We start from the raw sequence: 12,083 nt of genomic DNA on the forward strand, positions 1-12,083 counted from the left end.
CTTGCTGCCTAGAAAACATTTGTTCTTCCAGCTTCTAAGCACATACTGCCTCAGGAAATATGAAGTTATTGACTGAAATGCCTAACAGCCTTCAGCACTAGAGAAAACCAACTTAAAAGAAAACATTTTCCCTAATTCCAAGAGGGAAAGAGATTAGAAAAGACGACATGCTGTCTACTCATGATAAAACCAGGAAAAAAAAGGAATGTTTTGATAAATTCATGCATCATTAAGTGACAACGGAAAGGCAAGAGGATGCGACACTACAAAACAGCAGCACAAACTTGTAATGTTTTGTTGTTTCATTTAATAACTCTATGAAAGAACATTTAACTACTGAAAACTGAGCAACACTAACTAAAACAGCCCAAAAAAATAACATCAGATGGGTGGCTCATGAGGCTTAGCCTCTGACCTAAATTTCCCTAGAAGTCCAATCTGATCTGGCTTTCTTCACTGTGTACCAGTGACAACATACTTTACAAAAGAAAGTGTAAACGAATTAAGTTATTAAAATAAAGAACAATCGTGAAATTATAGATAGAACGTTGAAAAATTTAACCTAAAGACTGTCACCTGTGATTATACTTTTTAATAAGGCCACTATTTATTAAATTAGCTAGAGGATTTGGAAAAAACAAAAAACAAAAAACAACCAACAAACCACAAAACCAACAAACCAAAAAGCAATAAAACCAGCCAACCAAAAAAAACTATGAACAAATCAAACTAGTTCTTACATATCTCTACCCAATAGAAAATTATTCTACAGTACTAAACTCTGAGCTTACAGTACTTACTTTAACTTTATCATTGATTTGAGCTCTTATAACTGGACCCAGAATCCCAGTTTCCTTGGGACGAGGATTTTCCAGACGTTTGGTGAAGCTGCCATCAGTATATTGTCTAAAAATAGCCTTTTTGTATTTTTTACCTATTAGATTTGAGTAGTTGTCCAAATGTTGAGCTTTATAGTGTCTTAAAAAGAAAAGAAAAGACAAATGGATCAACAAAACTTGAAGAGTGACACCAATTACTGATCTGGCACTGAACAAACTAGTAGAAATCTCACTATTTGAAATAAAATTCAACTCCAGAGTTAATCTAATGGTTCTCACCTCAAATTTTAATCCATATCAAATAAGAAAAAGCTTGCAATGCTATTTGTGTTTTAGGGTCACGTACAACCAATTAATATCAGTGCTTTCATGGAGTTTAATAGCAAATGCATGCAAGAAAGAGATAAATTGAAGTAGCACCCACATTTTCAAGATAAATTAACAGAAAATAATGTTCTTTAAAAAGGGCACAGACAAATTTAGGAAAAACACTGCTTACAATAGCAAACACTTCAGGGAAGCCAGGAACAGTGCTCAGATAACCTCAATCCCAATCAAATATTGTATAACAAGTTGTGAAATTCCCATGTTTAAAAACATTGAGAATTATAATGCTGAGCAGAACTAAGATAAACATTTCTAAGCAACAAAGAATAACGTGTTCGTCCTGGTCACTAGCCCTTCAAAAAAGGCTACTGAACAAAGCCAAATGCCGAAATTCCAAACAAAAGAAGGCAGAGTACTGTAGCAGTTGAGGGATGCCATGTAACTAGCCGAGAAAGAGACAAAAAGGAGACAAGTATGCCAAATATGCCAATGTAATATGACTTTTATGTCATCTATTTGGTGCCATGCAAAGGTCACATATAGAGCAATCTCTCTTTTGCCCTGTCCCATATTTTTTACCATGCTAACATTTTTAAAACCTTGATTCTCTAGAAATACTGCCTTTCTCCTCGAAGGATTGTTTATTTCAGCAGAATTTGTGTTGAAAAGTGATTTAGAAGGCAGGCTTGCATGCTACCTTCTGCATTTCCTGTCATCTGCATGTTTTAAGCTCCCCTTTAGAGGTGAAAGAAAGTGTTTTCTTAAAAGCACTGCAGCAAAAGAAAGGCACTGACACACTGAAGAGAGTGCAGAGAAGGGTCACCAACGTGATTAGGGGGACAAAATACATGTCATACATGGAAAGGATGGGCTTACTCAGTTGTAAGAAGAAAGGGTTAAGGAAGGAATCTTGTTTTTATCTTTAGTTATGAAATGAGAGATACCATACTCTTCTTCAGAGTTGCATAATGATGGCATGAGTGGCAATAGCTAAAGGTCTCAATATTAGAACATCTGATTACATGTGAGGTTGAAAAGGCACCGAGGAGAGGCTAAGAGGTCCCCAGCTGTGCAAACAATGAAAATTCAATCAGATAGGGGCTGCCCAACCTGGTGTAATTTTGCAGATGGATAGAATTTTTAAGTTTACGCTGCTTTGTGTAGAAATTCAGGTGAGACAACCCTCAGAGGTCCTCTCCAACCTGAATTACTCTGTGATCTCACATTAACATTCCATATTATGTTGACAAAGTATTATTTTACTTATCAAGGCTGTCTGGAATGGTTGGGGCATAATCCCAAACAACTTCTTCTGCAGCAATGAAATATTCCCAGTTTTTGATCATGCGACGTTCCTTAAGGGACAGACGACTCTTCTTCACCTGTCTGTCTCCACAGTCTCTTACAGTAAGGTAACCATGCATTCCAGCTAATTGAAAAGAAACAGAGTACCACAGTGATTTTCCACTTTGAGCTCTGACCACCTGAATCACATTTCTTGTTTCTCTTTACCTCAGCCTGCAAGGTTTGTTTATTACTGTTATTTTCTCAGGCTTAAAAAGGTTGCATCGATGTGGCTTGGGAAGCCTTCAAGGAGCCTGTATTAATCAAATGGAATACAACAGCTCTCTCACCTACTTGTCCTTGGAAATATCAGCTGAATTCATAAAAAGCTTTGTTTTTGCCTGTTTTTTTTTTTTTTTTCTTTTTCTATATTTTTCCCCAAAACACATCTTTCTGCTCTTATGAGAGATTTTTCTCAATCTTTCAAACAGAACTTTGATCGCTACTATCAAACAAACAATGAACAGCAAATATTTTCACTAGACTTACTAGATTTAGTGCTCCATATCTGAAAGAGCTCCATTTCTCTGAAAATAGGTGATTCCTCACTCATTTTAAAATGGTGATCAACTGAACAGCTTGCAGAGACTTAGAAGTTTGAATTCTGACTTACTGCTACTCTAATCTGCATGCAGATGTATAGCTGTAGATAAGAATGATTTGTAATTCATCTTGCAGTTCTAGTTTCAACAGAACATCCTATTTTCCAGTGTTTTCTTAATTAAATGAAAACTATCTGAAGTATGGTTATTCACTGCAGGACAGAAGCTTTTGGGGGCTTAAAGAAGAAAAGGAAAACTCTAAAGTTGCTTAATAAATAGATGTTTCCTTGCCTTTCAAGTGCTTTTGGACAAGAGAAGATATCAGCCACCTTCCTTCCTCACTCACTGTCATGTTCACTGTGGTTGATGCTCCTCCCACTAGGTTTACAGTAGAAATGCGGTGATGTCTTTGCTCCATGACCTGGCCATTTATATGAACGGAGAAAATTTCTGGCTTAGAACTCATTCCTATCAAATGCCAGCTAATGTTGTCATACATACAAGCCTCTAAATCTGAAAGAGAAGTGAGAAAGGTGTTAAATCTTGCATGCAAATGACAATCTGAATTACAGCAAACTGGGGAAGAAAGAAAAAAATCAGCAGCCTCTTTCTGAGAGCCAATTTCTCCTCACTTGAAAGAAATGAAAAGGACTGAAGTTGAAGAATGAAGGCTATGGGTAGTGAAATTAAGTACCCTGTCTAGTATTTGCTTAATAAAAGCTCAATACCCTAAACAGCCTTCTGTATTTGCTCTATGGACTGGACAGAGATAAGAAAGGAGAAAAGGGAGAACGCTAACAGAATAGTCCTATTATCACCATCTTGGTCTTCTCACTTAACTGTCTGATTTAATGGTAACTGATTTTCCACTTCCAGGAAGTTTTTCATCTGGGATATTCCATGTGCTGAAAAATCAGAAGTTCACCTAGTTACATCACTACTTCCCCCATTACCCAAGTTAAAAAAAAAAAAGGGGTTTTGTTTGTTTTTAAAGTGAATAATCTTGTTTTCCTTAATAGCAGTATGGCATAGCACTCGTCCAGAATTTAGGTGATTAAAAACATGTTCTAAAAAAGGCTGTACCCCACTCATCTAGTCCTGTCCTCTTGCACAAAAACAAACAAACAAACAAAAAAAAACAAACAACAAAGAGAGGCAACGTTCAATCTTCATTCATGTGTACGCCATGTCACATCAGCTTGTACAGTACCTGGTAACGTTCCATCAGCGTACCCATTAATTGTGTATTTAAGTGATGCTGATCTTTGCCAACTCTTGTTTTCATCGAACACACCAAACATTAGTATATATTCCTTGTCAAAAAGTTTCTGTGACCCATCCTCATTTAGGCTTCCTGTGAAAAATAAATAAATAAAAGGTGTTAATTTCAAGCAGAAGTGAAGCAGTTTCCATACCAATGTAATGGCATGTGTATGTATTTAACTAACTTGCTTCTGTTATCATGTGCTGCCTGAATCTGCTTCCAAAAACAAAGATCTTAAGAATGATCATAAAGTGATTTTATTTCTGAAAATGCTTTTTGTTTTAGGTAACCACGGAATCAAAAAGTCTAATATCCAAGAAAAGAATATCCAGCAGCCTTCTCGACACAACTAGACTGACTTCTCTCTTCTGAGACTACAAGGCAAGGAGAAGGATGGCTGAGCCATCTGCAGTGTGAACACTGCCTTTTCAAATACCCCATGAGGTCATCAGCTCCTTTAAAAAGCATAAAACTTCTGCATACGAAAGACTCACAAATACTTCAGAATTGGATCAGTTATAAGAAAGTATCGAGTTGAGTTTGTCACACAGGTGAGATTTCTATCAAAAAGTAGAATTCATTTTGGGCATAAGTACCTACCACACAGAATTATGGTTCTTTCTACAGATTGTTCACATACAAAAAAAAAAAAAAAAAAAAATCCATTTGCTGCTTTCAATAGATGTACATCATTTAAGACTAAAATAGATGTCATTTGGACTGCAGAAACTAAAAACTTTGGGAGCATGCAGATTTTTCTACTTAGAATGAGGCACCTGCCTTAAATGTCTTTCTTTAATGAGAGACTACTCTTTTATATTTATGAGAGACTACAAAATCCTGTTTTCTTGCAGAAAGGAGTCTTAGCTTAACAGCAGAATTTATCTGTTTCTCATACAAAACTTAATCAGTTAGCACTTTAACTGAAAAGTCCCTTTTTATAACATTCCCATATTCATTACCTTTCTTGCAGATAAGCAGTGCTCCAATCAATCCAGAGTTAAAATCAGTTACCATGTTCTCATGAGAATAATACGCATAAGTAAGACAAGGAAGGTCAGCTTCTCTTGGACCAACTTCTTCTGTTATATCCCACACATATGTGTAGACCTGGCCTGGAAGCACAGCATCATCTTGTTTTTCTGCAGATGATGTTCTGTCATCATACAGAGAACCTTCAAAGAAGAGAAAGCAGGGTGACATGAAAACTGAGTAATGAAAGTATGAGCTAATTGAAGTTCCTACAACAATTCCAAAAGCTTGATATCTTTCTTACGTACTTGATATTTCATAGGGATGACTGATGGCTCCACTTACATTGTGGGGAGTAGCATGTAGGAAAGTATCTATTTCACTATCCCGTTTCTTACAGATTCAAGATTTTCTAAGACTGTCACCTCTGTCAAAAGGTGTCTGTCTTCAAATTAACAGAGTTAAGATGGCATGAACCTTCAGCCTCTGCTCACTGATATTCAGTAGAAGTTGAAATACTGCTCTCTTTGCCAGCTTTCTAATCACTTCTCATAAAGCCACTATGCAGGCTAGCATTGGCTTGCTGCCTTAGAGCTTTTGTGCACTGCATATCTAAATAACAGTAATGTCTCATATCTAAGCCTACAATAACCAAAGAAATGCAATATTAAAAAGAGGAGACAGAAAATGAAAATTCTAGGTGCCAAAGACACATTAATAGAACAGTGAAACTGAATTACTTATCATACCTATGTGATATCCCAGGAGATGAAGGTAAAAATTTTGTACCCACGCAACAAATAAAGTGTTGAATAAATTTGGAAACAGCCAGTAAAAACTTTGGTTCAGCACCTAGGGCAAGGCAATCCAAGGAGCACAGGCAATCGCAGAGATTCACCCCATGATACAGCAGGAATTGATGTGTCAGTTTGGACACTATCAACAAGAGATCATAAACTGTATAAATGAGTTTACAGTTCCTGAAGAAGATTATTTTACACTTGCAGGATAATATTCTCCGAAAACTGTGTGTTCATCCTAGCAGTTATGTGAGGGAACAAGAAAATGGCCCAAGTTTCATTTATTTCATGAACAGTTACCCACCTGCTCAATTCAAAGGTCACAAAATTGTCAGACCCTCCACGTAGTCTACAAAACCATTCATGGAGAACTTTCTCAATGTTTGTTTCTGCGATTCTAAGATCAGTGTTGTTCTGAAAAGCTTACAGTTTAGAATCCTTCTCTCTTACACTTCTTTCACCAAAATCTGCTCCAAAAAGAAAAGGCCAAAAAACCTCAAGACACCCTTGCCCCAATACTTTCCTGGGCCACTCTCTTCCATGTTCAAATATCAACAGCTACAGCTCTTTGAGAAGAAGGGGCGCTTCATTCATGCCTTTGCTCTGTCCAGTTCAAATTTACAGTCATTTTCAGGTTTCTGGGGACAAAACCTGCATAAGTCCCCACTGTTGAAGATGCTTCTCTTTTTATGAATAAACATTCTGTAGCACAGTCTTGAGTCTAATTTTCCTTCATTCTGAAAGAGCTAGATTATTAATTAGCAACTTTGTCTTTCTACCTGCTTCAGACTGTCTTCACAACCTTAATGAATTTTATAAGGCCAGTCCACTACTGCACCTTTTTTATACTTCCATGTGAATTCCAGCTTTCTGCAGCCTACTTGACTATCCTTTAAATTGTCTTAACATCAAGTTGTGTTTTATTTTTGATCGTTAGAGAGTTTTAAATGGCCATACAGCATTACGTTGAGTGATAAAAAAAAAAAAAAAAGAAACATGCTAGTTCTGCCCAATCATTGTTGTACCCTGGAAAAGCATTAGACTGTATTTGTGTTATCCAAATGCATATATTCAGGTTCTGCTAGGAAATACAGCTTCTCACCCCTTAACTCCCTTCACTTCCTCAGGTTCCTGAGGTGCAAACTGAACTAGCACAGTGGAGCTGGTCAGGAGAATGTATGTTTCAGAAGACACTCATGTTCCTAGTATTACAGTCACAGACAAGAAAGAAGCTGAAAATAGGTGTGAAGTTTTAATCCACTATCAACAGATATCTGTGCTACACATAAACCCAAACGTTCAAAGAATCACCAAGGTTGGAAAAGATTTCCAAGATCATCTAGCCTAACTGTCCACTTATCACCAATACTTCCCCACTAAACCATCTCCCATAGTACCTCATCTAAACGTTTCTTGATCACCTCCAGGGATGTGACTGCACCATGCCCATGGGCAGCCCATTCCAGCACTTGAACACTGTTTTGGAGAAGAACTTCAGAACATCCAACCTAAATCTCCCCTGGCGCAACTTGAGGCCATTCCCTCCAGTCCTGTCGCTAATCATTGCAGGAAAAGAGGCCAACCTCCACCTTGCCATAACCTCCTTTCAAAGTAATTGTAGAAAGTGATAAGGTCAGCCCTGAGCCCCCTCTTCTACACACAAAACAATTCCAGTTCCCTCAGCCACTCCCCATAAGACCTGTGCTCCAGACTCCTCACCAGCTCCGCTGACCTTCTCTGGACACGCTCCAGGGCATCAATGTCTTTCCGGTAGTGAGAGGACCAAAACTGAACACAGTACTTGAGGTGCGGCCTCACCAGAGCTGAGTACAGGGGACAATAACCTCCCTGCTCCTGCTGGCTGCATTCTTTCTGATACGAGCCAGGATGCCATTGGCCTTTCTGGCCACCTGGGTACACTGTTGGTCCATGTTAACCAGCCTAGCATCAACCAACCTCCCCATGTCCATTTCTTGCACACAATCTTCCAGCCTTTCTGCCCCAAGCCTGTAGCATTGCCTGGGGCTGTTGTGGACAGCATGCAGGACCTGGCACTTGTTGAACTTCATCCCATTGGCCTCAGCCCAGCTTTCCTGCATGTCCAGATTGCTCTGTAGGACTTTCCTACCCCCAGGCAGATCGACACTTCCTGCCAGCTTGGTGTTCCCTGCAAGTTTACTGAGGGTGCACTCAATGTCCTTGGTCAAGATCTTAAACAGGACAGGCCCAGTACATTCCCTTGGGGAGCACAACTCGTGACCAGTCACCAGATGGATTTAATTCCATTCACCACCACTTTCTGGGCCTAGCCCTCCAGCCAGTTCTTTACCCAGCAGAGCGTACCTGTCCAAGCCATGGGCTGCCAGTTTCTCAGGAGAATAATATGGGAGACAGCATTGAAGACTTTGCTGAAGTCTAGGTAGACTACATCAACAGCCTTTCCCTCGTTTACCAGGCAGGTCACTCAATCACAGAATGAGATCAGGTTAGTTAAGTAGGACCTGCCTTTCACGAACCCATGCTGGCTGGGCCTGATCCCCCGACTGTCCTGCACATGCTGATCTGCTCCATAATCTTCCCTGGCACCAAGGTCAGGCTGACAGGCTTGTAGCTCCCCAGATCCTCTTTGCAATGCTTCTTGTAGATGAGAGTCACACTGGCAAGCCTCCAGTCCTCTGGGACCTCTCTGGATGACCGGGAACACTGCCTCTGCCTGCTCTCTCAGCACCCTTGCATGGATGCCATCTGGCCCTATGCACAGTCTAGGTGGAGTAGCAGGTCTCTAACTGTTTCCACTTGAATTCTGCTCCCCATCTGAGACTTCCAGGTCAGGGGGTAGAGTTGCTGAGGATAACTGGTCTGACTATTAAAGACAGATGTAAAGAAGGCATTGAGAACCCCTCAGCCTTTTCCTTATCCTCAGTGGTCACATTCACCACCACATACAGTGAAGGACAGAGATTCTCCTTAGCTCTTCTTTTACTATTAATATATTTGTAAAAAAAAATTTTGTTCTCTTTCACTACAGAGTGATTTCAAGCTGGGCTTCTGCCTTTCTAATTTTCTCCCTTCGTATCCTAACAACTTCTTTGTACTCTCACAAAGCTGCCCATCCCTTCTTCCACTGGAGGTAGATTCTTTTTCTCTTGGAGAAAAAGTTTCCTGTTCATCCACAAAAGTCTTCTTCCGCTCCTGGCTCATCTTACAGCACAGGGAGACAGCTTGCTCCTACTTTTACCCTTCAGAACTGAATCTCCAGATACCCTCCCTATCAGCATCCTGAATAGTTTAAAGTCTGCCCTCTGGAAGTCCAAGGTAGCAGTTTTGCCCCCCTACTTTCTTGACATCACCAAGAACAGAGAACTGCCATTTCATGGTCACTCTGCTCAAGACAGCTCCTGTTCTCCATATCTCCCACCAGTCCTCTGTTTGTGAACAACAGATCTGGTGGGGCACCTCCTCTGGAAGGCTCTCTTACAAGCTGCATCAGGAAGTTATCTTCCACACACTCTAGAAACCACTCTAGAAACTGCTTCATTTGCACTGTATTTACAGCATATATCAGGGAAGTTGAAATCCCCCGTGAGAACAAGAGCTGGTAATCATGCAACTTCTGCCAGCTGCTCATAGAACACCTTGTCTGTCTCTTCATCCTGGAAGATGAAGACCCCCACCAGGACGTCAGCATTGGTCGGTTCTCTCTCTAGTCTACAAGAAGTAAACATGGGGATTTTACAGCATTTACCTTCTGCCTTTTTGTTGTAAACTAAACCTTGGGGATGAATACTTATGGGCTTGTCAGCCATATTCTTAAAGTGAACTATTAAAGTATCTCCCACTTCGGCACGCAGGGTTGGCCCAAGCAATCCTGTCAAGATAAGGAGAGAAAAACTGTGAACAAAACAGTTTGCTTAATGAAAGGAAGAATTCTTTTTCCAGCAGAGAATAAGAGCTTGCTCAAAGTACAAGTTGCACAAACTATAGACAGGAACGTAATACCACTGCAAAGATTTACCTGTAAAAAGGCTCATCAGGCAGAAAAACCTGCAGTTTACTGACAGTTATGTTATAAAACTGAGTGAGTAGCACTCTGGCTATTTTCCAGATATTGCATATTAATCAAATGGTTTCTGTTGGACGTTCATTGGGAATTTCTAGGATTCATTCCTTCACATGCAATTTAGGCAGATATTTTTAGGGAGGCAGAAAAAGAGATTTCAAGGGCATTAAAATATTTCTTTAAGTAGCACTCTCAATGCATCTGTCAAAGAACAAAAAGTACCTAGAATGTATTCTAAAGTTCAAAATCACATGTTGAAAATTTTTTTACACAAAGCCTGCAAATGGTTCTAGGAGGGCCTTAAACCTTTTCTCATATTGCAGAACCAACCAAAAAAAAAAAAAAACCTCGTTAGAAAAAGCCTGCTAAAGTAATCTTTCACCTGTTTGTCTCCTTTATTGTAAGCCACTTTGTGAATTTCTTTCTCTGTTAAATAAGAATTTTCAGAAAAAAGAGGAAAACACATTTGGAAAAAAATCAGATTTTTCAGGCTCACTTGGAACAACTTGGTATCACCAAAACGACATAAGTTTGCTTTGAAATTAGATTTAACATCTGAAGTTATTTTTTCCATTAATATGAAGAACAGACTATGTAATTACTCTGCATAAGTATCAAAATACAAGTATAACACTTATGTATAGCATCAATACAAGACTTTGCCTCCATCTATCTAAAGCACCTTGAAATAGTAAAGGACATCAAAGGCAAGGAGTTATTTTTTCACACTTGACCTCATAATTCATTTCTTCCTTTCCATTCCTTCCTTTCCGGTGATCTATCAGAAACACATTTAGTCTCAGACCTTAAGCAAATTGTACATGAATTTATAGTGTCATATATAGTGTCATATAGTGTCACATTACTGTGTGTTACTGGCTTTAAGACAAGCAGCAAACAAGCATCTTCTTTTCTATTTACCTGTAGACTTATCTGCTGGCTTTTCTTTTTTAAAATCCACTTCATATTCTCTGTAAGAAATTTTCTTAAACACGGGATCCAAATGTATCAATCTGAAACCACAAGAGTTACAAAAAAATTAAAAGAATGAAGATTCAAAAAAATGTCATTACAGATTAACAGATACCTTGGAAAATGAATTCTGGAATTACATTTCATCACTTCCACATTTCGCTGAAGGCTGGCCACCATATTCCAACTCTCTGTACAGTCTTTCTTTCCCTGTTACTTCACTGTACCTATGATATTCTTGAGCTAAACTATTCCATACATATTAGACATACAATTACAATACCTAGCACAGTTTACCCTTTATTTTGCTTGTCGTTTCTATAGTCCTGATTTTGTGATGAAGATGTCTTTATTTTCTTCATTATTTAAGACACAGTGGAAGATGTTCTGACCATCTTTATCTGGAAAGCATCTGACACAACACTATGAGAAACCTGTATTTCTCTTTAAGGCTCATCACAATGATTCTATAATAGCATAAATAACAAACACCAGTAGCAGCTATGACAAAAATAAATAACTAAGACAACTACTGTTCAGGGAAACCTGGCAGTTCTTAGTCTTGTTACATAGATGACATGCACACCAAGTAGACCACAAACTGTTTTCTCAGCAAATGCACAGGCAAGCAGACAGGAAACCAGCACAGAAGCCTTCTGGAATTAAAATAATGGTGAAACAAATGTTAAAGGGAAAATACTTTGTGCTTAGTTTAACATTTATGGTTGATTTCCTAGTACGTACAATGACTGAATCCAACAGTACTTCTACTTGCTATTTTTGTAATGCCTTCTCAGTTAAGCAAGGCACTTTTGATAGCAGGAAGTTTATGGGCTGCTCACACACACAGAGGCTGAGCAGAGATAATCAAATGAGCTGGCTTCAGTGACAGTCAGGGTACAGATGGGGGAGATCTATTCTTGAAGAGATTTTTGTAAATCCTTCTCTTACACTTTTGCAACA

At 38.9% G+C, this 12,083-nt stretch overlaps 1 protein-coding gene across 2 annotated transcripts in view; it reads right to left on the reverse strand.

The window, feature by feature from the left end:
- Positions 1–12,083, reverse strand: part of F5 (coagulation factor V) — a 34,056-nt gene that overhangs the window by 18,818 nt on the left and 3,155 nt on the right. For both annotated transcript variants that reach the window (XM_042866934.1, XM_042866935.1), the window contains exons 2-8: positions 11,070–11,161; positions 9,834–9,956; positions 5,279–5,491; positions 4,263–4,406; positions 3,344–3,565; positions 2,430–2,595; positions 801–978 (exon numbers count right to left, since the gene is read on the reverse strand). In XM_042866934.1, the coding sequence (XP_042722868.1) occupies positions 801–978; positions 2,430–2,595; positions 3,344–3,565; positions 4,263–4,406; positions 5,279–5,491; positions 9,834–9,956; positions 11,070–11,161 (1,138 nt within the window). The remainder of the gene's footprint in view (positions 1–800; positions 979–2,429; positions 2,596–3,343; positions 3,566–4,262; positions 4,407–5,278; positions 5,492–9,833; positions 9,957–11,069; positions 11,162–12,083) is intronic.

This window comes from Lagopus leucura, unplaced genomic scaffold, assembly GCF_019238085.1.
Source record: "Lagopus leucura isolate 7727_CA_CO unplaced genomic scaffold, USGS_WTPT01 Super-Scaffold_100001, whole genome shotgun sequence".
Classification (NCBI taxonomy): domain Eukaryota; kingdom Metazoa; phylum Chordata; class Aves; order Galliformes; family Phasianidae; genus Lagopus; species Lagopus leucura.